General features: G+C 44.5%; 1 protein-coding gene across 1 annotated transcript in view; it reads left to right on the forward strand.

Moving 5' to 3' along the window:
* Positions 1 to 27,130, forward strand: part of ABCA12 (ATP binding cassette subfamily A member 12) — a 78,530-nt gene that overhangs the window by 17,267 nt on the left and 34,133 nt on the right. Inside the window, exons 4-23 of the mRNA XM_030952313.1 lie at positions 1,295 to 1,383; positions 2,406 to 2,515; positions 3,232 to 3,417; positions 4,232 to 4,410; positions 7,290 to 7,402; positions 8,448 to 8,544; positions 8,672 to 12,805; positions 13,426 to 13,541; positions 14,165 to 14,271; positions 15,712 to 15,965; positions 16,076 to 16,188; positions 16,632 to 16,756; positions 17,582 to 17,755; positions 18,656 to 18,820; positions 19,834 to 20,035; positions 20,625 to 20,764; positions 21,322 to 21,441; positions 22,572 to 22,662; positions 23,994 to 24,173; positions 25,631 to 25,937. Coding sequence (XP_030808173.1) covers positions 1,295 to 1,383; positions 2,406 to 2,515; positions 3,232 to 3,417; positions 4,232 to 4,410; positions 7,290 to 7,402; positions 8,448 to 8,544; positions 8,672 to 12,805; positions 13,426 to 13,541; positions 14,165 to 14,271; positions 15,712 to 15,965; positions 16,076 to 16,188; positions 16,632 to 16,756; positions 17,582 to 17,755; positions 18,656 to 18,820; positions 19,834 to 20,035; positions 20,625 to 20,764; positions 21,322 to 21,441; positions 22,572 to 22,662; positions 23,994 to 24,173; positions 25,631 to 25,937 — 7,002 coding nt within the window. The remainder of the gene's footprint in view (positions 1 to 1,294; positions 1,384 to 2,405; positions 2,516 to 3,231; positions 3,418 to 4,231; positions 4,411 to 7,289; positions 7,403 to 8,447; positions 8,545 to 8,671; positions 12,806 to 13,425; positions 13,542 to 14,164; positions 14,272 to 15,711; positions 15,966 to 16,075; positions 16,189 to 16,631; positions 16,757 to 17,581; positions 17,756 to 18,655; positions 18,821 to 19,833; positions 20,036 to 20,624; positions 20,765 to 21,321; positions 21,442 to 22,571; positions 22,663 to 23,993; positions 24,174 to 25,630; positions 25,938 to 27,130) is intronic.

Consider the following 27,130-nt stretch of genomic DNA (forward strand, 5'->3'; position numbering starts at 1 on the left):
TCCTCCCTAGTGGAGAAGTAATTTCCTAGGCCAATTCAGTGGTCAGAATCTCTCCATGGGTGGGAAGGGTGACTAAGGATATGGGCAACTGAAGTTGCACAAGGTGAATGCTAAACAAATTCAAGGTCATGCAGCAGAAGAGAGGAGGGAAGGCAAAGCCACATGGAGGCTTGGATTCACAGCTCTGTTCCTCAGTGTCATTGTTTTTCCCTGGGCATGTTAAACAATGGCTCATTTGGGGTATTGAAATGAAGAAATGGGAGCTTCTAGTGCCAAAGCTGGAGGTCTTCCATGGGTTTGAATAGCTACAAATCCTCCTTGCTTTCTGCTTTTGGTTTCTGAAAAGCTGTTTAGGAAGTAAGTGGTTTTTCCTGCCAAATGAAAACCAAAGGATTTGGCCAAATTTTATATCAAGAACATGAGTTATTAACAAGCATCTTGACCACTCTTGATACTGGAGGTTGTATGTGGCAAGTATCATTATAGATCGGTGGCCATACCTCCCCTTGCATGGTCAGTGTCAGCCTTGGGGTGTTCTACAAGGAAAAACACCAACTATTAAGTAGCCACAGCAAAACTAGCAGGATGCAGTAGAGTCTAAAACCTCAGGCAAAGATTCCTTGGGAAGGGGAAGGCTCCAGATGAATAGGTGCAGCTCTGCCTCAGGGGTGCAGGATCCCCATTGGTGAGTTTGTTACAAAGTGTTTGAGCTGGGGCCCTTCACTGCCTGGATCTGTTGTTTTGTAATATTCAGCTAATCCAGGCTGTTTTTCTCCTCTCCCATTGTGCAACTCACTGAAGCTCTTGTTAAGCTGTTTTATAACTTGCCCTAAAACTATGTATAACCAGAGGTCAGCAGGGAAAATGGGCAAGGTTCTCCCCTTTGATTCTGTTCCTTAGAGGCATTTACCAAGGTGTGCATGGTAAGGTTGCTTGAAATTTCCCTTAATAAAAGGGAACCAAGTCCAAAAACCAAGCTCAGCAACCTTTTCTCCTGTAGTGGAATGTTTGGGAAGGAGTGGAATGTTAAGGTCCTGTTGTCTGGAAGGATTTCTTGGTAAGGCCACACACTTTATAGCCATGGAGTTCTGGACTTTTGCTTCTCCAACATAACGTGCCAGGCCTCCAGAAGGAACCAGGCTTTTGCATAACTCAGATTTCAACACACCTACCATGAAATCCAGCCACAGACACATTCTGAGTTAAAGCAGTAAGTTAATTATAAGAAAGTCTGGCAGTTGTTACAGTTGTCTGTTCTTTTTTTTTTCCTTTTTTCTTTTCTTTTTCCCCCCAGCAAGCACAAGAGCTCATCCAGTGTAGCCAAGGACAGGCAGCCATCACCGTGGAGTGCAGAGGTTCCTGAAAGCAGGAATGCTTCACTGGGTAGGTTACTCACTGCTCTTTGAAGGCTGATCTTTTGAAGCTCTCTGGACAGAGCTGCAGTTCTTACAGCACTGCTGAAGTGATTTATGTGTTTCATAGAGGCACGTGACAATGGCCACGACATTAGTGTAAATACTTGGGGACAAGTTGAAGTAGCTGTAGAGAAGACTTTGGAATTTGGCCAAGAAACCAGGATTAAATGGTAGTGTTTCACAGGAGCAATGCAAGATCACAGATTGATTGGACATTAATTAGAGACCTGGCTGTTTATGGAATATTGCCCTTTTACTACTCACAGATTCTCCATAAACAGCTTATGATTTTTTTTTTTCAAATGGGTTTTGATCCACAGTTATCCAGCAAATAAGTTGTCTTCTGTGCCAGAGTGGATATTTTGTGTTGGTGATGTTCTCCTCTGATGTGATTCTCTTTCTTGAAGGAACTTTCAGTCTGAAAGTTTCCATAAAATCATTACAATTATTATTTATTGATGGTAATGGCTGCTACAATCTGCAAGCCATCGTGATGGATAGTCCTTTCTGCAGGGAGCTCACGATGAAATGAATGATTACAGATTTGCATTTGCCTGTTCTGCTCCAGCCATTCACTGTTCCAATTAACATTCCTGCCAGCACCCTCTGTGGTGCACAGACAGAAAAAGGCAGAATGCAAAAGGGACCAAATGCAGAGGCGTGGGGAGGGGAAAAGCAAATCAATGAACGGTTATGGGAACTATTGACTCATGCTGATGGTCAGAGAGGAACTCAGTTCTACATTTTATTTAAAAATAAAATTTAAAATGATAGGTCGTGGCCCCATATAACAAGTTACAGTGTCATCCAGAATTTAATTATATCAGAAAAAAACCTTAAAGTACTTACAGGTTGCCATTGGCTGTACCTTTGGGAACAGTTTGATAACGCACCCAAAGCTGTAGGTAACTGTCCTGTGTCCTGGTTTTATGTAGCAGAGAGGTTTTAAAAGCCATGAGTAAAATAGAGTGTTTCAAACTGTTATTGCAGCATTTGGGGATTTGGTATCTCATGGAGAGAAAAACCTTCAGAATGTTTCATCACCATCCAACTTGACTTCCAGCACCCACACGTTCAACAAGAGCTTCAGTTTTGGAAAGGTAAGTCTGTATTTGCATAATAGCTGAGTATGAACATTTGTGTATCCTCATAATTAAAGAATTAGAAGCTCAAAGTACCAAGACACAGCTTTTACTGCTTTAGGATCTGCCCTATTATGTGAATGAGCTTTATTTTGGAAATACAGTGATTGTGGGTGGATTTTTAAGCTTTGTGGTGAGTTTTTTATCCTCTAGGCAGAAACCAGGCAAACCTTGAGACATAATATAATGAAATAGAAAACATGAATAAATACCCTGAGATACTTTGTTCAGAACTTGTGTGAGTTAAGATATTTGCAGTATATTTTCTCTCTTATGAAATTAAAGATATCATGTCAGAGGCTTTGACATTCAAGTATTTATTTGCCCATGCTGGTCCTGCAGTGGCATCAGAGGCACTGTGTGTTTATTGTATAGGTATTTAATATTTATGGAATCTATTGCTTTGTAGTAGAAATTTGTTACAGTGTAGTGGACACTGCTATTGTGGTTTGGTGTCAAGGCCTACAAACACTTTAAACACATATTTCTCTTTGTAATAGATGAGGAATTTGAGGGGTTTTAGTCACATTGTTCAGCTGTTAGAATTCTGTCTACGCTGTAACCACAATGCTTTTTATTTACTGCTATCCCTTAAAAAAGTCTCATCACTGCATTTAGCACCATCCCAAACACAATATTGCTTTACAGCCCCTGAATGTTTGTTGTTCTTCCAGAGGCAGCCCCAACACTCCACTGCAGGGAACCTCAGGGCCCTGCTGTGCCAGCTCTTGTCACGGTACCTGGCACATCCCGGTGCCACGGGAGGGAGCATGGCAGCCAACATCCACCACACCTTCTGCTTCACCAACTCCTCGCTTCTGGAATCCCTTGCCCAGGAGTTCAGGACCCAGCTCTCCCAGGTGAGTGCCTGGGACACCTTCCCTGGGGGCTGCAGCTGGGATCTGTGGCAGTTCAGACAGGTCAGGCAGGGTTTGGAGCTACAACACAGCCCCTCGTGGGCAGGAGTTGCTCATCTCTGTACCCAAGTGCACAGTGAGGATGACTGAATTCTTGTGCATGGGGTTAGCCCAAAGACCTCCAAGCTGAGAACATGGCTTGGAAAGCCAAGGGTCATCCAGCCATCAGCTCATGGCTACTAAGGGTTCTCACCACGCCTGGGCCTTGCTTCTCCTCTTTGTTTGCCCCACTGTAGTGGCAGGTCAATAGAACAGCAAGAGGATGTGGTGTAAATAAGAGTGTTTAAACCTTGGGAAGGCAATAAATTTAATTGTTATTACCTCAGCAGTATAACTTCATCCAGTGACTCCTGCATCTGATCCAACAATTCATGATTGAAGCAGTACTTGTCTTTGGGAAAGCAATATAATTAAAGCAAATTAATCCTTTAAAGATAAAACCTTCTTATTTTTTTTTTCTTTGCCAAGGTTGGGATTGATATTAATTTTCTTCTGTTCCTCGTCTTTGGACTCTTTAGGACATTGTGAATTGTAGGGCTTGTCTGAGCAGAGAATTTATTGTACAACATGGGGTGTGAAGGTAAAACACAGTCACACTCTCAGTTATTACCTGTCCCTTGAATGTATTGTTTGCAGACTTGCATGCAAGTGCAGTGCCAGCTGAAAAACATAGGTGTACCCCCCAGCAGCAAGGCTTTTGGTTATTAAATAATTTCTTCTGGTTCTTAAATAATTTCTTACATTTTTGTTTGTTAAGGTGCAGCACAACCCAGAGTACCAGGAGACTTTTGTCAATGAAATGGTCTCATTTCTGACACTCATCTCCCAAGTGCAGAATGACACCTCCCTGTGGCACCTGCTTTTGCTGGCCCCAGATGTGTTTCAGGACAACATCCAGCTGAGCGACATCATTGATTTCCTTCAGAATCCAAGCAGGTAAAACAGAGAAAATGGCAGGAGAAGGACTGAAACCTGGTGGGTTTGTGTACTGACCTCTAAGGGCATCACCTCTCCTCTTGAAAGAAAGGTGTTACCTTAAAAGCATGACTTCTTTGGGGAGTGATGCAGCTCCATGCTAATGCATCTCTGAAGGTGTCTGTGGACTGTGAGCAGTGTGTTGTTTTTCAGTGGCTCTTGTGTCATTCTTTTAATGGAAACTTGATATAAACTCTTGAGTTTTCTCCCAGCCTGCTTAGAGGCACTGTCATGCCCTTGTGCAGATAGAAAAGCTGGTGAGTCACAGGCACTGCCTTTGGTGGAAGAAAAACCCTCCTGGCTGGATGAAGAAAGCAGCCAGCTGCTTCTTTCCAGAAAAGCACAGAGCCAAGTTCAGCTTGCTTTGGAACACCTCAAGCACTTGTAGGGGAGCCATAATGTTGTTTTTTAAAACTGATTACCTAACCTACTGCTGGGTTAATCTTTCAAGACTGGTCCCAAGAAAGCAGAGAAGAGAGGGAGCCTGGTTTTCTACATATGGGCTTTAACACATCTGACTTGAAGAAGAAAATGCCAGTTATGTACTTGCTCAGTGGTTATATGAAAAACAGAGCTGGCTTAACTGCATTATTTAACTGTACTGAAATATTTGATGCAGTTTGCACCTAGGGCAATACAAATTTCTAAAATGGGCTTAGCCTTGAAATCCCTTTCCTGGGCTGTAGTTTGGCTAAACCCTCCCTGATCTCCAGAAGACCTGAGTTACTCAGGATTGAGGGACTCTGTTCCAAATCATCTTCTGGATGTGTGATTGACCCTGCTATAGAATATTCTGGATAGTCCAGTTGTTACAGTACATGGAGGACACCAAGAAACTGAGCATCTTCAGACTGCTTTCTGTTTTTATCTTGCATATATGAGCAGTTGGGTTAAGATGCCAAAAGAAGTTGTAGAAGCTTTGGCACTTTGATTGCACTCAGGCTTAGAGGGACTCACTTTTGATCACTGATGTTTTGCACTTAGAAACCTGTACATTTAATATCAAGGTAATTTTCCATGCTGCATTGTGAGACCCATGTGTAAACTGTAATGTCCTTATCCTTAAAGGAGTCAGCAGCAGTGTGGCAAGAATTGTAATTTTGTTCAGAAGCATTTTGTTCATGCTGCTTTTTCAGTCACAGGATTATTACATTTGGTTGCATTTACTGGTTTGCAGAACCCAGCCTGAGAACCAGCCCTGTTGGAGTGCCCAGGGAGAATTAATATTTACTGTGCTGCTCTGCTTTGCTCTCCAGCTGCAGAGCTGGGGGAAGTTATCGTAGGCACAGCAAAGAGGCACATAGAATTTCATCACCAGAGCTGTGCAGTGCTTTTATGCCTGGCATCTGGCACTGTAAATGCATGAGTAAAGAGTTATTGCAAAGAGATTGCACAAATAGTACTTTTAATGATGCTTACAAAAGCACATCTTAGCGAGCCTGCCCACGTCTCTTACTCAGGCAGGACTGAACTCCTAAAAAAGTGCTGTACAGGGATTTTTTTTTGTGTGTGGTTGAAATATGAAGGTATGGAAGAAAAGAACTTTTGCTCATTGTTGCATCTGTATGAACCGAGTGATAAACACCACCAGTGTGAAACAGTAACTTCCAAGTCATGAATCCTGTAGAAAGTTTAGCAGCAAATTTTATTACCCACAAAAACCTGGTTTGCAGACTGATTTTACAAATGTTCCTGTTTGTTGCTGAAAGATAGTTTTTCAGCTAAGCATATAAGCTGAGTTTTTTCTCCACAGCCAAAGTCTGCAGAAACCCTGCAAGACTGAAATAAAAGGGCAGCAACAACACTTGTTTCCATGTTTGCTGCCTTCTGATCTGTGTGATATGCATCCATTTTTGGCAAGTCTGTGCCTGCCTCCTCCTTGGCTCTGCCATTGCTCAGCTAAATATGTCATTTATAACTGGGTTTCTCCCCCTCTAAGACTCTTACAAGCACATCTGCAGAATGAAAATGATGAGCACCAAGCCCAGGAAGCCTGCATGGAGACATTATGTTAAATTAGGAGAGAAGAGATGCCCAGTGCTCTGTTCTCAGTAGCAGCCTGTTCCCACAGATCAGTGTGTATTTATTCATGCCATGAGATCTTTGTGTGTCACCTGCAGAACCTGAGGCAGGTGAGAGAGAGATGGTGCATTTCAGTGACCCCACAGCTACAGTGAAGGCTGCTCTTTATACAGGAGAAGAAAAAGGGACTAAAAATCACTGAAGTTTTCAGTAACCTGCACACCTGAGCAGGCAGTCATTTAAATTAGTTCCTCTGTGATACAATATGCCTGATTATCAGCTTGTTCCTTCCTAAGACTGGAAAACATTCCTTGCTTCCCTGGCAGCCTGGCTATTACAGCATGAAAAAGGAAAGAAGGAGAATTGGAAATGTCACTAGTTATTTGTGATCACTTCTTTCTTCCACATATGTTTTCCCCCTGGGATCCCTGCTCTCCCTGGAGCCTTGTCTCCTTGGTTCTTGGGGTTTTTTAGGAGGAAATTCCCCTGCAGCAGTGAATCACATGGCTGGTGTGTCACCTGGGTGTTTTCTGAGGCCTGCTGGCTGGATTTTAGTGGCCTGTAGATTTTACATAACTCTGAAAAAGTGCACCTGATGGGTGCCACACGTGTGTTTGTGCTAATACACCACCATGGCTTTCCCATCAAAGCCCCTGGTGTTTTTATCTCATGCATGATCAAACAAATCATTAAAAATAGGGGTGATGTCTTGTCTGTCAGGCATTTTAAGAATGATAGGCTGTATTCCAGCTGTTTCCTATTAAAACATATAAACCTGTAACCATAATTTATTTTCCTTTTTTTCCCCGCTCCTTCAGCGTTGTGCTGGCAGCTCAGAATGTCTCTGCATCTCTGGTGAGCGATGATGGATTCAAAACTGTTCAGAATGAGGTTACAGATTCTCCACTTTTCCTGAACTGCTTGGAGCAAGGTAAGACTCCTCCATTGAGTCATATCTCTGCTGAAAACCTGTGGTGCTGAGGAGAAGCAAACTGCAGGCTAATAAGTAACCATACAGATTGCACACTGTTCAGGGCTCAGCGTAATGGGTTCTTCCTTCGGCTTTTTACAAATGCGAATAAAATGCCTCATTTCAAATGGAAAAGAAAAAAGGCTTGGGTTTGTCAGTAGACAATGAATTAACATGAGTTTGCAGCCTCAGTGGAAATGGGGAGCAGTAATGTTTCACTTTTATTTGCTTTTTTTGGGGGATGATGTCAAAATTTGCCTCTGGTTGTGGACTCTGTCTAACTCAGCTTGGTGCAGCAAGGCAGGGGCTGCACAATGAGCTGTTTACATCCAGATGAGCCATTCCTTCAAATCCCCGTCCCTTCCAGCAGAGAAATCCCCCTCTAACTGGGGATCTGGGAACAGGCAAGGGAAAGGAACTAAATGCTACAAGGGGCAGATGGAGATTGCAGTCCCTTCTCTACTTGTTTTGAGGAGATTGTGGGAGTTGAGGTGGGTAAAAGGAAAGATGAGGTGTGCAAGAAGGGAAGGTGGCTGGTGAGAGGATTGGACACATGGGGATGTCAAGATGAGTGTAAATGGCTGTGGGAGACATGAATGATGCTGCAGACAGAGCTTATATGTGAGCAGTAAAAAAGCAACCCTAAATGAAGGGAAAGAAACCATAATAAATACTTGGCCACCTTACTCTGCATTACCGACAGCAAAGTGCTCCTAAAGCAGAAGGAGACCTCTGTTAGCATCCAGATCACAGGAGCCTTGAATTGTTCCTGAATGATTTCAGCACAGAAAGGCACTTCTAGGATTCCATCCTCACTTCCCTCAAAGGGCCAGGAAGAGTTACACCCCAAAAGAAAACTCAGATTTGTAACCAGGATATTGTGGCTTGTGGTAGGAGCCTGACTTCATGTATACATGTTATCCTGAATAGATTTGCCATTATTGCACCTCTCAGGTTCCAGAATTACATGATCTTTACTAATATTCTTTTCACATTTTTGTTGTAGATAAAGAAAGAAGTTGGGTGACCAGATCTATTTGTAATTCCTTTGTTCGCTGGAAAGACAATCACACTTTAGTATCTGAATTGGAGGAAGTTCTAAGGTGAGAATTAGCTAAAGGGATATTACTAACAGTGTAATTCAAGTCTATGATCTTTGCTCTAAATCACCTTACATTTCCACTTGCATTGATTTCATATTCACTAAAACACTTTTTTGTTCCCCTCCAGAAAAATAAAGTCACCAGAGATTGGTGGAAAGCACTCCAAGAGGTCCATTAATTCAGATGATTTAGAAGCCATACAAAAGCATCTACATCGTTTAAAAGGCTTTGAGGAAAAAATGAATAGAAGTGAATTAAAAAGCTTAAATCTATTCAGAAATTTGAAGAATGAAACATTACAGAAATTGTATGCATTTCTTGAACTGGGAATGAATCCACACCATGATTATAAATTAAAGGAACCATATAATAAGGAAATAATTGATGAAATCTATAACTTCACATCACTGCAATTACAAAATGACTTTAATGGGACTTCCATTTTCAATACAATGACCCAGTGGAAAGAAATTCAGAGGGCTTTAAAATTAGCTACAATGCTTTGGAATCCAGCTCTCCTAAGTAATTCCAATTTTAGTACATTGAAAACTAAGGATGCTCTCAAAATGTTGCTCTCCACAACCATGCCATCACTTCTGGAAGGTCTCAGAGACCGCTTGAGTGGAATGCAAGAAATCCCATCTGTGTTTTCTGATGATCTGCTTGAGCCTGAGTCCTACAGAAACTTCCCAGAGCAGCTCCTAGCTCTTGAGGAGATGTTTTTTAGAATGATGGGCACAAATGTAGGCTATCAGTACCTCCTGCTGCCTGTGTTTGAGCTGATGAGGGCCGTAGAGAAGTCCATGGGTGAGGCCTGGTGGGATGAGTTGAACGTCTATTGGCGCATTGGGGAGAAGCTGAGATCCATGAGGTGGAATAACACAGCCATCGTCGCCTATGGGCAGTTCTTGGAGGTGTTAAACAGCCATTTGCAAAAGCTGAACAATAAATCAAGCGGTGCCTTCAGTGAGGAGTTGGATCAGCTGTCAGAGTTCATAACAGCTGTGTTTAAAGAGTTTGGGGAAAGCTCTGGAGTAGCCAATATCTCACAAGTCACTCAAGCCATCCAGAAGACGCTGAACATCTTAAAAGACTTACAGCTGAATTATAATGTCAGTACATTAAAATCTATAGATCTTTTCTTTAATTTTAACAATAAAACCTTGGCGAGCTTGTCTGAACTTCTGAGAACAGGAACGAAAATCCTTCATTATACAAGTGCCAGTGAAGGTTCCAGTGAAGACATAATTAACCCCATCTATAATTTAACACATCTTCTACTGCAGGAGTTCAGCCAGTCTCCCTCACAGCACAATTCCTCACTACAGGCAAGAATTTGGGAGTTCTTGCGATCAGCCTTGGGTCCTTTCCTTGAGCCCAGCAGCAATGGCTACAGGGCACTCCAGAACTGCTCCTTTGAGGATGTGCTTGACATAGGCCTTGAGGTGCTGTTTGAAAATGCCACTCTAAGGGAGTCCTCAGGCAGGAGCCCCTGCAAGGCCCTCTTGGATTCCTTGGGCATGGAGGGTGGCACAGGGAGCAATGAGACCTTTGCCAGGCTGTTCCAGCTGGCCATAAGCAACCTGCAGCTGTCCCCAGAGTTTGCTGCTGCCTACAACAGCAGCAGGGAGAGCTTTGCCAAGGAGCTGTCGTGCCTCACCCGAGCTCTGCGTTTGTCTCTGAGTTTCCTCTCCAAGTTAAACCTTGTCTCTGAGCTGGGAAACTCGTGGCTGCAGGAGAAGGTGAGAGCTCTGAGTGCAGCCACAGAGGGGCTGGTGCAGGGTGATGCCTCGTGCCCCATCCCAGCCCAGGATGTGGGTGATGTGTCCCCATCCCAGCTTCTGAACGTGCTCCTCCCTGCCCTGCTGAATGAAACAGTGCTGAGCTCCCTGAGTTCCTCTGGCAGCTCAGCAGCCTGGGATGGGCTGCCTGTGTTTTCCCTCCTGCCAGCTCCTGCTTCCATGAGGAACAGCAGCCTCTATGAGCTGCTGCAGGTGGGCAGAGCTGCCTCCAGCCAGCCCGAGTGGGGACACTTCTCCCGGCTGTGGCACGCCACTGGCAGCCTGCTCACCTCCAAATGGAGCCTGACAGAAGTGGGTGAATATGTGGAGCTCCTGCAAATGATGAAGAAAGCTCTAATCCTTGTGGACTTTGGGGTGGCTCCTGGAAAAGCATTGGTGCATCAGATCTTTCAGAATTCTACTGAAGCAATGGAATCCTCAGATCTGAGTGATTTGTATAGTTCATTAAAACTCTTTTTCAGTTCAACTTCTGCCACAGACAACACACTGGACTTGGAAAGAATGTTTCAAGAAATACTTCCTCTGTATGAAGGGGGTGGTGAAGGACTGTTCTACTCTAATCCCTATGGAAAAGAGAATCAAGATGTTCTGACTATGGCTGCAGTGATTTGGAATGAGATAATTTTAAACAGGACTCATTTTGATGCAGAGAATGCATGGGAGGTTATCAAAATGCTTGCACTTGATGCAATCTCGCTTGAAGACATTGAAAATTATCTCAGCACAAATGAAGAAGTGTCATCATTATTTTCTGACTTCTTCTTGACCCCTGAAACTTTTGAAAATTTTGCAGAACACCTTTTGTCCCTTGAGAAACTTCTTGGTGCCATGGCAAAGGTGAATACCAGTGATCATTATCTGCTGATCTCTTCTTTGTCTAAGCTAATGCAGAAGCTCCCTCCTGGAAGGCAGGAAAATGAACTTGATGCTTTCTGGCACATTGCTGAAGGTCTCCAGTCCTTGAACTGGAGTAATACAGACAGTCTCACTGCCCAGTCACTTCTGGACATGCTGCAAAATCTGCTAAATACACTGGAAAATGACTCCAGTCTTCCTTTCAGTGAGGAACTGAAGCAGCTGCTAAACTTTTCATCTTCCATCTTTGAGCTGTATGATGAAGATGACTCCAGGGGAAGCAACATCTCCATGTACTTGCAGGCCATGCAGAGGGGTATCTTAACTTTGAAAGGTTTGCAGAAAAGGTATAACATGAGTGAGCTTGAATCTCTCAGCCTGTTACTTGATTCTTACAGTAACTATACCCAGAGACTGATGGAAGTGTGGGGAGCAGGAATGAAAGTTCTTCATGACACCAACTTAAACAAGACATTGGAGGAAAAAATGGACACTGTCTATAATTTCTCATCTTTGCTGCTGCAGGAGTTCAGCCAGTCTCCCTCACAGCACAATTCCTCACTACAGGCAAGAATTTGGGAGTTCTTGCGATCAGCCTTGGGTCCTTTCCTTGAGCCCAGCAGCAATGGCTACAGGGCACTCCAGAACTGCTCCTTTGAGGATGTGCTTGACATAGGCCTTGAGGTGCTGTTTGAAAATGCCACTCTAAGGGAGTCCTCAGGCAGGAGCCCCTGCAAGGCCCTCTTGGATTCCTTGGGCATGGAGGGTGGGACAGGGAGCAATGAGACCTTTGCCAGGCTGTTCCAGCTGGCCATAAGCAACCTGCAGCTGTCCCCAGAGTTTGCTGCTGCCTACAACAGCAGCAGGGAGAGCTTTGCCAAGGAGCTGTCGTGCCTCACCCGAGCTCTGCGTTTGTCTCTGAGTTTCCTCTCCAAGTTAAACCTTGTCTCTGAGCTGGGAAACTCGTGGCTGCAGGAGAAGGTGAGAGCTCTGAGTGCAGCCACAGAGGGGCTGGTGCAGGGTGATGCCTCGTGCCCCATCCCAGCCCAGGATGTGGGTGATGTGTCCCCATCCCAGCTTCTGAACGTGCTCCTCCCTGCCCTGCTGAATGAAACAGTGCTGAGCTCCCTGAGTTCCTCTGGCAGTGTCACAGGCTGGAATAACCTGACCATGCTCTCCAGCGTGGCACAGGATGAGCTCCACAAGCTGCTGCAAAGGCTCCAGCAGAGCCTCACCATAGGCAGTTACTACACAAGTGTCTGGGGTGTGTTTGACAGCTTCCTCAGCACCAAAAGGAACCCAGCTGAAGGAGCTTCCCTTGCAAGGCTGTTGGAAGCAATGGCAAGTGACTCTGCCAGTGATCTGTCAGCTCTAGAAATCACAGAAGACACCCTCTACATTCTCAACAGGCTGAACATCCCTGGCCTGCTAAATGAATTCAATATCAGTTCCAGCTCAGCTTCTCTCTCCAACAAAACCAGTTTTGACAGTGTGATTGATATCGTTGCTCATCACTTCACAGTTGTGGCAGAAACCCTTTACAACAAGACCCTGCCTTGGACTCTGAGTGACCACACTCTGTCCCCAACCAGCTTGATCACACAGTGAGTTTGGGCTTTGGGTATTGTAATTCCTTGCATGGGTTGTGACCACCATTATCATTCCAGCATGAGAATTGTGAAATTTTCTTCCAGTGGAGCAACCTAAGCCTGCAATCACTGTTATTTAGGACACAATGTGTAATGTGGGTTAAATTGAAGAAGAGGAAAACTTCTCCTTGAGCTGAAAGTACAGCTGAAAGTCAGACCTACAAAAAATTTTGTGTGTTGGCACACGTATCAATGCAGTGGAACAGAGTCCTGAAGGAGTCTCACCACCAGTGGTAGACTCTTGGGAAAACCTTCCTTTGTGGGATGACTCTCTAATTTTTGATCCTCAGTCTCCCTTAGGTGTGCCTTTCCATCTATGTAATGCATCCATCACATAGATGTGAACTTTTCAAGTGTGTTTTCTTATTTTGAGAGTGAATGACAGCTTTGGGAAATAACAGCAGAAAGAACTGATGGGATAAAACTGGGGGGGTACCCACTTAGGAGAGATGGCTTTCATCTGGAATTCTTATTTACTCTGCTGAGGAGCAGCATCCACAGCTGACAGGTCCCTCACTAATACATACCTTGTTTTTGAAAGAGAAGCTGATTTAAATTCCTATCTTATTTTTCAGATTTCTGTTTTTAGAATTTCAAAACACCATCTTGCAGGTGACAGTGAACAACAGCTATAACCCTTACCTGATGTGTTTAATAAATTCTGCAGAAGCTGAAGATGGGGAATTGACAGGTGATCATGATTTCATTAATGCTCAGGGGCCTCAGCTGCAATGTGTTTTGTCTAATGGTGGGAAGGAATGGTGCTGCATGGTTTTATCTGCTGGCAATTAATTGGAGCTGTGAAATCTGGGGAAGCCAGACTGGGGTTTTATTTATGTCACATTGGGATTATGAGTTTCCATCCCAGTCTCTCCAGAAGGTACATCTCTTCTTCTCAGTGTGATGACAGGTTGCTGACACTCAGACAAAGCAATCTTACAAATAGAAACCTCTTTCCCTTCACAACTTTATGTAGCTGTAATATGACAGCAGTTATTTCTGAGAGCTAACATGGTGTTTCACATAGATACTCATCTTTTGTGCTCATTGTAACACCCGAGAGGTTTTCCCTGTGCACCTATTACCAGGATGGGCTGGATTTCACTAGGAACAGAGCACCTACTTGAACTCAATCCCTTATAACCCAGATTACAATTTGGGCCTTGCTCTGTGATTTCAGAGGTCCTCAGCCATGGGAGTTTGGTGGAAAATAGCAACGCTCAGTTGGCCTCAGAATAAAAGTGTTGATATTCCCTCTGTGAAGTTTCTGGCATTTTTGTCTGGAGTAACTATTGTTTTTTTCTCCCTGTACAGAAAACATCACACTGCTTTTGAAGCAAACTCATCTGAAGAAGAACTCTTTTATGCAAAATAATACCTCTGAGAAACATTCATCCATACCAGAGCTCCTGAAGCTAAAAGTGAGTCTGCTTAAAATGCTGACTTGAAGGACATCCCGCAGTGATACATGAATGTGCAATGGTGGTTTTGAAAAACAGAATATGGAAAAAAGTTTTCTTAAGAGAACAGCTGATAAAAACTAGGACTAAAATTCTGTGTTCTGCATGCTGCCTATATTTGAAGGTCACCTGTAAACTGGGTTGAGGAACTTGTTCTTTGATCTGTCCCTACTGAGTGTACACCCATTTTTCAGAGAAGGTAGAGGTGTTCCTGTCCTCCCTTGTGCTGGATAGGATGGCTCTGTTTTCCACCAGCTGTCCCAGGAGGATGAGCACTGCAGAGATGGCCAGTGTCATCATATTCCTCAGTGCACCACTAGTTTTAAAATTCAGTCTATTGAGACTTCGTGAAGCACCTTGCAGAGCTGCAGTCATTCTAGGATGCCTCAGCTTCACTTGAGGAGGAGGTAGGGAGGAGTTCTGGAAGGCACAGATATGGATTAGGTACCTCTGCCCTGCTGAAAATCCGTGGAATTGTGCACTCCTAATTGGCAGTTAGCAGCATGACTAACTGGGTTACTGCTGTGCCTGAGGAGCTGTACCAGCACCATTGTGGCTGGAGTCAAGTCCCCACATGCTCCTCTGGCCCCAGATGTCACACAACACCAGAATGGCTTCTGAGATTAAGCACCAGGATTGATTCATGCAGTTCCCTCAGCAGCTTTGGGTTTGGCAGTGCCTCATTTGAATAAAATGCTTCTTCATGACTGCACTAATAGCATGCATGCACTTTAGTCTATTGCTCCATATGAGAAGTAGCATTTAAAAGTCCTTTAAAAAATACAGCAGTGTGCAATGTTGTTGCTGTGTAATATATCTGTAACAATAATATGATGAGCCTCAGTGTGACAGGTACTTAAGGGCATAAAGCTGAAAATAATTCTTCCCATAAGAGCCTGATAATGTAAATAATGATGTCAGACAAGAGGGAAGCCCATAATAGCAAAGGTCTATAATTTTACACGGGTTGGCAGATGAAGAAGCTCTGACTTGTGGCCAAGTCCCTTTCCTGTGCTGCAGTAGATGACCAGGTGGTATCTGAAAGGCTAAACCTGTTGTGCAAGGTAGATTTATTTGGTCTCTGAGAAGATTAATTAGTAAACAGGTAAGTCCAATGGAGTACTGCTGTCTAAGTGTGTAGGGCAGGGGAAATGACATGTTAAGTTTTGCAAGGTTTCTTAGATCCAGCCAGGCCTGCCAGAAGTTCACACAATGATTGTCACAAGCTGTTCTATTGGAGACCTTTTGAATGAACTAAATATATATATATATTTCAAAATCTTAGTCCTAAGGAGAGACAGAAAGGTACAGCTACACTCTTTAAAGCTTGCCTTTTATAATTCTGTCATCTAACTGGTGTTTGTGCATTTGCCTTCCTTTTTTTCCAAATGTCCTTTGAAGATCTCTCGCCTCCAGGATCTGACAGCACTTCTGTGTGACTATGAGAGCTTTCAGACCATCCAGCAGCTCTGCCACCTCCCTGAGGCTCCCTTTGGGGAGCTGTGTGAGCAAGGCCAGTCTCAGGAGCAGCTCCTCCATGCTGCTGAGCTGAGCAGCCAGCTGGTGACCAGCGTGCTGAGTCACAGGAGGATCTCCCAGGAGCTTCAGAGTGTCCTCATTGGGCATGCCGCAGACATCCAGGCACAGCTCAAGTGGTGAGGCTCTCTCTCTGAGCTAGACTGTTTTAGTATTCTGTTTATGAAATGACTTCTTGCCTTCTCTTTGTATTCTCAGTTTTGTTTGTTGTTTTGTTTTTCCAATTCAGGCTTCAAGAAAATGTACCAGAAATGGCTTTCTTTCAAGAGATTCCTCAGTATGTGGCTACTTTGAATTCCATGTTGAATGTCACTGAGGGTTTAACAGACTCTAGCAAGCAAGGTACTCTTCTGTATTTTCTTTACAATGTTGGTAAACATCACCACTGGCACCACACTTGCTGCTGGAAATCCCAGAACTGCCCAGCTGCCAGGAAGAACTGGTATTAATGAAATGAGCATACACCATGACCTTGAGATCCTTTATCTGGGGTACTTTAGAGCCTGTTCAAGACCACACTTTGTTTTCTTTACAATGAAAGTACCAAGTCTTTCCATCTGAGCAAATTTTGCTGTCCTGAGATGTGATAACTTCAGCCCAAAAACCAGACTGTAAAATGTAGGAAGTAATGACTGTATGTTCCAAGCTTTTTTTGGATTTTTTTTTATATCAGCAGTGAGGTAGCACACTCCCATATTTCACATAAAGTCTTCTCCGTGTGCTTGAGATTTGCTGTGTGTCTGGAGAAAGCTGTAACACCAATTGTTCTTTGACTGTTATTCCAGAAAAGTTAAGAGATGTGTTTAAAAATGTGGACCAGCTCAAAGAGGACCTCAGAAACACAACAGGAATGTCCACAGCCAGCATTGATGCTCTTCTGGAAGCATCTTTTCCAGAAAACAGCAGTCAGGTAAGTTTGCTGTTATCCTTTTGGGAGGTCTTGTTGCTTTCTACTGCTCAGACCATTAAAACTTATAATTTGTTAGTGAATGCAGCTGAGCAGGTCAGTGGGTGTGTGACAGCACAGGTGACCCCACAGGGACAGACAGAGGATAGCAGAGCATGTTATGGGTTGGGATAGCCACCAGGAATGCAGCAGGGGCATCACTGTTGTCAGCCCAGCCACTGGAGACTGGGAGCCACATGATAACCCTTGGGCTGTCACCAGGAGCTGGGCAGCAGCCAGGCACTGCCTGGAGAGGGATGGCTCTGATCTGGAGCAGGGCACAACTCTCTGGGACACACTGAAGGGGGCTGAGCAGGGTTTTCAGTTGCCCTGGTCACTGGGAAGTTGTCCCAGTCCAGGTGGAAAAGTACATTTATAACCACAACATGTGAGAGCGCTCAGGGTCCAAAAATACCCTCCCAGAATGAGAGATGAGCTTCCCTTCATCAGCCTCCTGCACCTGCAAGCAGAGCTCCAGATGCTTTTCCCCTTCCCAGCCATCTTGTCTGGACTGGGCCCCAGAGAGTGTGCTCTTTTCCAGACTTCACATGCATCAGTCAATGAGAAATTGAAGCCACAAAAGTTTTTACTACTGTGCAAGCTGGGTAGTAAAACACAGTCCTTAGGATTTGTCCCTGGGAGCAGGAGTAATGGGCAGGCATTTTCTGGTTCTTGGGTGGTTGAAATATGGCTCTGTGGAAAGAACAACAGCCAGGCAAGATGAATCCAGGCATGATGGATCGTGCAGTGCACCCCTAACAATTCTCTTTTCCCTTTGTGCACACCCAGCTCCTCTCTCTGGTGCTGCAGCTGGAGTCTTGCAGCACCCATCCCACTGACCCACAGCTGCAAGTGGTGCTGCAGGAGTTGTGCAGCCTCCCTGTGCCAGAGAGGACTCGCAGGACCTACCTCCTTGGGGTCACCCTGCTGAGACACTTGGACATTTACAATTTCTTATACAAGGTTAGTGCTGGATTTTTAGAGTGCTTTCTACAGGCTTTGCTGCACGCCCTGGCTGAAAAGTTATAAAATATCATTGCAGTGGCCAGAAGCTACACTGATTTACACAAGCCAAAGATCAGGCTTTGCTCATGCAGCAAGTTTTATTGCATATCCATGCTGTGACAGCGTGGATATAAATGAGAATCCCAGCTGGTGTAAAGCAGCAAACCTCATTTAAAGGCACTGGACCTACTCTAAATGCCTCCCTATCTGCTAGTATCCTTTATGTGCTGTCATAACCTCTTGAACATTCCCAGCTGACCCAAAAATGAGCTAAATTTTTTGATTCCCTGAAAAGGGAAGCCCTGGAAAAAGTCCTGTAAAATATTTTTTCCCTATCTGTTTGGAACTAGAAAGTTACTAAATTATCCAAATTTCCACACACACCTTCCCCCCCCAGCTATAGCAACAGCATCTAAGAAAACATTCACAAAGAACTGAATAGTGAGCATGTATTTAAAAATACAGGCGTGATCCTAGGCAAAAAAAAAGTTGTTAAATGACAATGCCAATGAATTTGGGCTCAGGTCAAAAGTCACTTGTAGTGTTTGACACCTGTGCTGTGTGAAATGGGAGATTTGATCATATCCCAGCCAGGACATGACACGTATTTCCCAACTGTAGGTTTGGAAACACACTGTTAGATTATGTAATGTTCAGGTGAATGGTTTACAAAAGTGCTTGGGGATTTAGGAATAATAATCCCATTCATTTCCCATGGGACACCCAGTCTGTAAACCCTCCTTGCAGTTTTGAAAATCCCACAGTGCTCATGTTTGAGTTAACACAATATGGGCGTGTGCATGCCTGTGCATGCAGATTCCTGCTCATCATAATTGATTTCCTTCCTGCCTCTTGCAGATGTTTTTCCCCAAGGAACTTCAGAAACCCATGGACAAGATGTTAGGCCTTCTGACAAAAATGAAATATTTCAGACACCAGGTTGAATCTGGCATTGATCCATTGCTGCAAGCTATTCATTCCCTGAAAAAGCTCCGACAATCCAGGAAAATGCCACTGACTAAGGTATGTGTAGTCTGCATGTGCTTTTGAGGCAAAATGCCACTGAAAAATGATTTCCACAGTAATTTCCTACCCTAGAAGCCACAGGTGTATTAAACCATAGATTCTGTTTCAAAGCAACAGTGTTCTGAGGAAAAGCTCTATCAAACTTATCTCTGGAAGTGTTCAAGGCCAGGCTGGATGGGGCTTCTGGAAGGTGTCCCTGCCCATGGCAGGAGGCTGGAATGAGATGAGCTTTGTGCTCTCTTCCAACCCAATCCATTCTGTGAGTCTATGTTGCCTTCCTGGGAGAGTTTTGATTTGGAGCAGTGGGACCATCATGTGCTCGTGAGTGGGGAGGAACACTTGGAGCAAGAATGTCTTAAAGGAGAGAGGATTTGCAGCAAAATACTGGAAGAATCAGCTGGAGAACTGCCCACTAAAGGCAAACGCACCAAAGTCAGCAGCAAAAAACTGCCTTAGCTTTAGTGTGCATTAGATCACACCCAAAGCCTCAGACTGCCCAAAACATTCAGTACAAACCCATTACTGCTCTGACAGCTGCAGTAACTCCAGGGTGCTCTTCCTTCATCCAGCACAGTGCCCAATCCATCTCTGATCCATGGTCCAGGAGAGCACAAGTGACAGGAATTGTTCCTGGTCATCATTCTGCCTGCACATTGCAGAGCCATGTGCAGCCATGGACTGGATGGGGACAGTGATGTGCACATCCATGTGACAAGTGTGTGTTGTAACCCAGGTGTGTGAATGTCACCAGGCACACATTATAGGGAATTTCTCTGCACACATTGTAGGCACTTCCTACATTGGCTGTCATACCTGGAAATAAATGTGCCACCTCTGTCATAACCAAAAAACGCATGATTTCCATGGAAAGTTCCTATTTTTGTAAATGCAAACCTCTCATAAGAAAGCAGTATAAAAATGTTCAGTCCTTTCCTTCTCATTCTGTTATTTCTCTCCAAGTGGAGTGCTTTCAGTGCGCAGGATTTACTTGTGTTTTGTCTTTTCTGCAGGCATTATTTAAACCAAACAACTCTGGGATAACACATGGCACTTTTAAATCCATGTCAAAAATCCTCTGCAACCAGGACATCACACCCTTGTTTTTTGAGTCTTTGCTTCCAGACTTTGGAGACCCTGTAAGCAACAGTTCTCATGCAGAGGATGTCTATGTCCAAAAGCTGATGAGGAAATATGGGATTCCTCAGGATTCCAGTAAGTCTGGCTTTTCCCTAGGGCACAAACGTTTCAGAGCTGAACTCTGCTGCTTCCAGACAGATCTAGTGCCGAGCTATTCTCCATATGTCTCTGAGGGCTGTAAGTGCTCATTATTTATGGTAGCTGAAGATCTGCACTGCCCTAATTATTGGTGGTTTATTTCCATAAATGTTCAAAGGGAAAACTGCCCGTGCAGCAGAGCAGTGCTTGACACTGCACTGTCTCCCATTTGTTGATGATCTGGTCCTAGGGCTCGACAGGTCACTGCTTTTTCTTGATGTGTAGTTTTTCTGACTGTACTGACATTATTAGCTCCTCTGAGTTCACAAAACTCCATTTAACCTTCAAGCAGATAATGTTGGCTCCAACAGAGGGACTCTTGTTGTCTTGAGTTCAGCAACAGGAGATCTTGGGGGTGGATTGCTTTTGTCAAGATGCATTAGATCAGTCAGTGAAGAGGGCCCTGAAGTCATTCACTGGCCACAGCAACAGACTGGGTAGATGGGAGAAAAAAACACACTGGCAGCTTTCTTGTGTCTGGTCTGTTTGTTCTCTGTGTAATTTGTTTGGTTTTCTCCCTTTGCAGCCCCATTTTGCTTATCCTTTTACCTGGACCTGGTCAAGACCCCCACTGGAGCTTTGATTTGGTCCTTCTTAAAACCAATGGTGCTTGGGAAGATCCTTTTCACACCAGATACCCCAGAAACTCGAGCAATCATGGGGAAGGTATGGCTCTGCTCCAGGACATCAGCCCACTGCACAGGGCTGTAATTTATCTGGCACAGGCTTGTTTCCCTGGGGAAGCAGAGGGCTGCTTTCTCACTGTTTGGAGTATTCATCAAATTATCTTTTGCTACTTGCCTTGCTGGCCATATGAGTCATCTTTTGTCTTTGGTTGAATCTTCCCTCCAGAAGCTGCTGTTGGTCTAATATTTATAGGACAATTGTTTAAGGCCTTCAGTTTATCAAGTTTCACCCCCATATTTTCAGCCAGTAGGAGAGATGTGTCTCCCAGGACAAATGCTGTAACCAGTGCTTGTTCACAGGCAGACCAGAGGCAGAAGGAAAGCAGATATTCAAGACATGCTCTAAATATAATATTTCTAAGTACTTGCATAAATCCAGTGTGTTAAAAGACATTTTGCCAAACAATGAGAGGATGCTAGGAAAAATCCTAAGGAAAACAAATGTGGTCTCAACTGTTTTATTGATTTATTTAGTGGTTAAAATCTGTAAGGTAATGAATAAATTAATGCTTTTATGTTTGTGGGCTTCTTTTGTAGTCAAATGCAACCCTGGAGCAGATGGCTGAGTTAGCCCTGAAGTCCCAGGAGTGGCTGGACCAGTCTCCTGTCATCCTGAATTCACTGACTAAGTTAAACCAGACAGTTCCAATGATCAAGGTATGACTTCCTACCTCCCCTCTGCCTCTCACCAGGAGAGACCTGAGAGGATGGATTTGTTCACTGAAGTAAACTGGGGTTCCAGGGACATCTTAGGTCAGCTGGGGAGACCCCTCTCAGGATGTCCTGGACTTCACAGTTTCTGTCCCTGCCTGTTCCCTTAACAGAGATGCTCCTGCCTCACCTTTCCCTGCAAATTCTCTTTCTCAAACGAGCTGTTTGTAATATACTCCCTGACCCTGGCTGTGCTGGGGCCTGCTGGAGGGCTGAGATGAGCAGGGAACACTCTTCAGTTTGTAAATTAACTTTCTGCTTGATGGACTGATCCAGCCAGCCAAGACCAGGCAAGAAATGAATTTTTCAGAAAATGAAACAGTATCTATAATAAGCATGTAGTTCTGGGTACACACATAAGAGCTAGAAGATGTTTTGTACCTCAGTGGATGTAAATAAAATTTCTTTTTCCCCCTTCTAAGAAGCCTAGCCTTGCTTGGAAACAGAAAGCAGTAGACTGTAATGTTACACACAATTGTTTCCCATTCTCTGTAGTAAAAATTGTCTCCTTTTCTTACAAAAATGAGATCCCTGCAAGCCAAAAGCATTAGCAGTTAATTTTAGGGGCTGGAATTCATTCTAATTTCCATGGCACCAAGAGAAAATCCAGAGTGGAATATGCAAAAGTGAAATGAAATGTTCTCTGCTGATTGCAGTCATTGGTGGAATAGTGAAATATTCAGCCAAACAAAAACCTGTGCTGATCTCCAAGTTAAGTTTTGGTTGCCTATGCATTGTGCATTGGCTGTGTTCACAGGACTTAGACACAAGGGAAATTTACTTCTAGAGAAACTAAAATCATCCATGATTTTTTTGATGGGACTCTAGTGCCTGGTGGAGACTCAGTGGGCATCCTTTCTTGACTCAAAGAAGCACTGACTTGGACTCAGAGAGCTCTCTATGGCATTCCCATTGCTGGCATTTCCCCATCCTGATGCAGACTGAAGGGGTAGGGAGGGGGCTGTGCAAATACCCAGTGAAGGCAGCTGCTCTGTGGTGGTTTGGAATTGCACAATGAGTGAGCTCAAGAAGCTTCTGGTCAAACTGATGCTCTGTTTTTCTCTGCTTGTTGATAGAACGCCCTGCAGAATCCCTTTGTGCAGGTTTTTATCAAGCTCATGGTGGATTTGGACGCAGCTGAGCTCCTGAGTCAGATAAATGAGCTGGGTAAGTGGGTCCATGATGTGCTGCCCTCTTCCTTACTTGTACTTCAGGTCTGGCAGCTCCAGGTTCAGCCAGCTGCAGCCATCCCATAGTCTGCTCTTCTCTGACCCATGCTGGAGGCTCCAGGGCAAGGCAATCCCAGTTGTGATGCAGAAATCTTCCAGGGAAAAGGCTCTTAGAGGGCAAAGTGCTGGTGTGGAGAGGTGTTTCCCCTGGGTGTTCGGGGTGGAGGGACGGGAGCTTTGCCGCGGTGTGTGGCCACTGGAGGACACTGTTTAGCCGTAATTATGGCTTCAAATGAGCTACCTGGGACTCGGCTGGGAAATGTTGTGGAGAGCTCCCTTGCATCGCAGCGAGGTTCAGATCAGAACTTCTACAGAGCAGAAGAGCCAGGGATCAGATAAATGTACCCAGGCTGATGGAGCCAGAGGCATCAATGCAGGAGATGCTCTGCTGCAGTTTGCCTGCAATGCCCTCCGAGGTGACATTTGGTGCTGTGCACTGTGAGAATCACCAGTAGCAGTGGTGGTGGCACATCCCCTGTGAGTGCACAGCACGGGCATCACAGTCCCTTCCTGCCAGCCTTGCTGTCCCTACCTGCTTTGGCAGTGAGTGGCCAGGCATGTCACCATAAATGTGGACTGTGCCAGCAAAACCCAGCAGCAGCCAAGAGTGATTATGGTCTGTTGCAGCCATTTACATGCAGTTGGTGATGACTCCTGTGTTATTCATGAGCAACAACTCCTGCCTTAACTCCCCATAAAGCCACGGTGCCTGCAGCAGCTGTTCCATATTAGTTACCTTGCATTATGCAGCCACCTTTGAAACCTGCCAGCAAACAGCAGCATCTTTATTAACTGCAGCATCAGGTTGAGTCCACACATCAGCACAGCACTCACAGCTCTGCCTTGATGTGCCTGGATAAAGCATGTCCTCCCCTGAGACACAGCAGCTCAAAAGGAGAGTTGATTACCTCCTAAACCAGAGGGTGTGGAAGGAATGGGGAGCACCATGTGCATGTCTAAAGCCTCAGCAGGTTAATGGGCACTTCTGATTTGGGATGGCTGTCACATCCCATTGCTGGCATTCTCCCAAAGGCAAACTCACGAGCATATTACAAATTATTAACATAAAAACTGGGTCAACAGCATGCCTCCATTGCATTGCTGAGTGCAGAAATGTATTTCACACTGCATATTTAGCATGATGGCTTTTGGTTTGTTTTCTTTCCTCCTTTCTGATGTTATCATCAGCGTGAAGGAATGGAAAGATGGAGTGGGATTTTTGCTGGGTGTAGTGATGCTGGAGGGATTGTTTGTGGGGTTTTTCCCTAGATGATATCCGGCTGGAACTGCAGAACAATGCTGATGTTGTTGAGCAGCTGAACACTTTGGCTGCCCTGGCTGTGAACGTCTCCTCCTGCGTCTCCTTCAACCGCATCCGGCCAGTGCAGGACTTGGACGAGATGGAAGCGGTGGCCAAGGAGCTCTTCCTGAAGAACGAGCTGTTTGCAAGTATGTGACAGCCCCAAATCCCCCTGACAGTTGAATTCTGCCTGATAGAGTGTGGGAATGCAGCATAAAATATTTGGCTTTTCCCCAGCAACTGTTGTGGTCACGGCTCCCACTATGCTGCAGCTGATTTGGAGCAGCTGTGTGTGGGACCTGCACATTGAGACCTCCTTTTCATACCTCCTCTTCCCTTACACCTGCCCTGTCTGTGGTCAGCTGGTGATTCCTCTTGGTTAATTCTCAGTTTGAATAAAATCCCACTGACCCAAGGTGATCTTTGTGCAGCCATTTCCTTTCAAGCTGCTACAGGAAAAGGTGCTTTAATCAAGAAAGATATCACAGAATCATTCAGGTTGGAAAAGACCTTTAAGGTCCTCAAGTCCAAATATGAGACAGTTCCATTTATTAGAAGGTCATAAATCACTTGAGATATTCCAGCCAAGCATCATAATGGTGTACTGGGTCTTCTAAGTCACACTTTTCACATTTGTGGGATTGGATTGTGGGATCAGACTGCAGAGAGGTGTGGAGGTACAGGACTTGGACGAGATGGAAGTGGTGGCTAAGGAGCTCTTCCTGAAGAACGAGCTGTTTGCAAGTATGTGACAGCCCCAAATCCCCCTGACAGTTGAATTCTGCCTGATACAGTGTGGGAATGCAGCATAAAATATTTGGCTTTTCCCCAGCAACTGTTGTGGTCACAGCTCCCACTACACTTGTTTTGGAGCAAGTGTGTGTGGGACCTTTTCATACCTCCTCTTCCCTTACACCTGCCCTGTCTGTGGTCAGCTGGTGATTCCTCTTGGTTAATTCTCAGTTTGAATAAAATCCCACTGGCCCAAGGTGATCTTTGTGCAGCCATTTCCTTTCAAGCTGCTACAGGAAAAGGTGCTTTAATCAAGAAAGATATCACAGAATCATTCAGGTTGGAAAAGACCTTTAAGATCCTCAAGTCCAAATATGAGACAATTTAATTTACTAGAAGGTCATAAATCACTTGAGATATTCCAGCCAAGCACCATAGTGGTGTACTGGGTCTTCTAAGTCACACTTTTCACATTTGTGGGATTGGATTGTGGGATCAGACTGCAGAGAGGCGTGGAGGGAGTGGGAAATAGGAACTAACATTTGTATCACTAATACATCTTAATATTTAAAGATTGAATCCACTCATAAGTCCTGTGACTTGTTTGGTTTTATACTTCATAATTGAGGGGCAGATAGAAACTTCTGCTTCTCTTGGAACTTCAAACCCTGGTAATATTTGTCCTTTCCCATATTAGCAGTTTTCTTCTCTGTTTATTCTCCATTCTATCACATGTTTTATATATGGAATAATCAGGAAAAATGTTCTGGCTAGAAAAATTTCTCTGAAGAAGCCTTGTAAAAATGAGGAGTTCCTACATATCTGTGTGTGCTGTCAACTCCAAAGGAAATCCTTTTCCCTTTCTTTTCCTCAGGTATCATTTTCAAGCTGCCTCCAAGACCTGGCCACTCAGTTGCTGGGGGCCTGTCCCTCCCTCCTGTGCTCAACTACACCATCAGGATGAGCAGCAGGATCACCCAAACCACCAACAGGATCCGCGAGCGCATCTGGACCGTGGGCCCACACAACTCCACCTCCCAGAGCCAGATTTACAGCAGGGCCTTCATCTACATCCAGGACAGCATTGAAAGGGCCATCATTGAGCTGCAGACTGGCAAGAAACCAGAGGAAATAGCTGTTCAGGTCCAGGCCATGCCCTACCCCTGCTACAACAAGGATATGTAAGTTTGGGTGGCTTTTGCCTTCATGTTTTTTGTCAACTCATCTTGTGTGAGTTCACCATTCCTTAATACCATACTCACATGGCATAAAAATAATTTAATTCTGTTCAGTTGGGGTTTTTCTCAAGAAAATTCCCAAATGAGTGAATTTTTGACTCTAAGATGGTCTGTTTAGTTTGCCTAATCTTTAGTTTTCAGTGTTTTTTTATACCTGGATTGTGGTGGTAACTGTAGGTTTTAAAGCAGGTAAAACTCCCTGTCCCTGTTTTACTACACATAGTGGGGTTGAGAGTTGGCAGAACTTGGTTAAATATGAGTCCTGTAGGTGTTCACATGCAGACAATGCAGCAGAACTTAGAAAATTGATTTTTTTGGGGAAAAAATGGTGCCTAGGTTTATGAACTTTACAGTGGCCAAACTGAGTGGAAAACACACAGGGAAGGGATTTCAGGGTCCATCAGGGAGCACTGGAGGATGCTCAGCAAGAAGTATTGATAGATGTGAGGATCACTGTGCCCTGACTGAGGGTCTCCCTTGGAGCAAAGGGATGGGCTGGACCTGGGAGCTTTTCCTACTGAAAAACCTCCATGCCAACTGCATGAGCTAAAGGATTTTTTGGGAGCTAGAAGATATCATGTAGGAGCCACAGCAGAGCTGTTCATCTCCTGTGTCAACTGACACTGAAGAGAGCTGGGCACCTATAACCCCTCCTCAGGACATGTGAGGTGCCCAGGAAGCAGGAAGGAAGCATCCAAACCCAATTCTGCAGCAAATTCCTGGGTTATTGCTGAGAGGGAGTTTTGTGCAGTGATTAACTGCCCGGTGGAAGCACTGACTCCAGTGCTCTCTGCTCCTTTTTGTTCTTGGCCTGCTGGGAAAACCACTTGCCTTTGGGTTTCCCTTCCCAGCCCAGGTTCAGAGGGAGTGTTTGCTCAATTATTAAAATACCTCAAGGCTTTGGATTTGCATCCAGCAGAAGTCATCACAAAATGCCTGCTTATTGATTGTTATTGCACAGTTCCCATGCTGGAGAGAAAAGGGAAAAGAATATATAAATATAAATATATATATTTATATGTATATATATAAACCAGTACATAAGAGGTGTTGTGCTATGCTGAATTTTTAGGAGAGCCTTTCCTGGTTCTTTATAAATAAGGCTTCATTTGCATGGAAGCATTTCCTAAAATGCT

This window comes from Camarhynchus parvulus, chromosome 7 (genome assembly GCF_901933205.1).
Source record: "Camarhynchus parvulus chromosome 7, STF_HiC, whole genome shotgun sequence".
Lineage (NCBI taxonomy): Eukaryota > Metazoa > Chordata > Aves > Passeriformes > Thraupidae > Camarhynchus > Camarhynchus parvulus.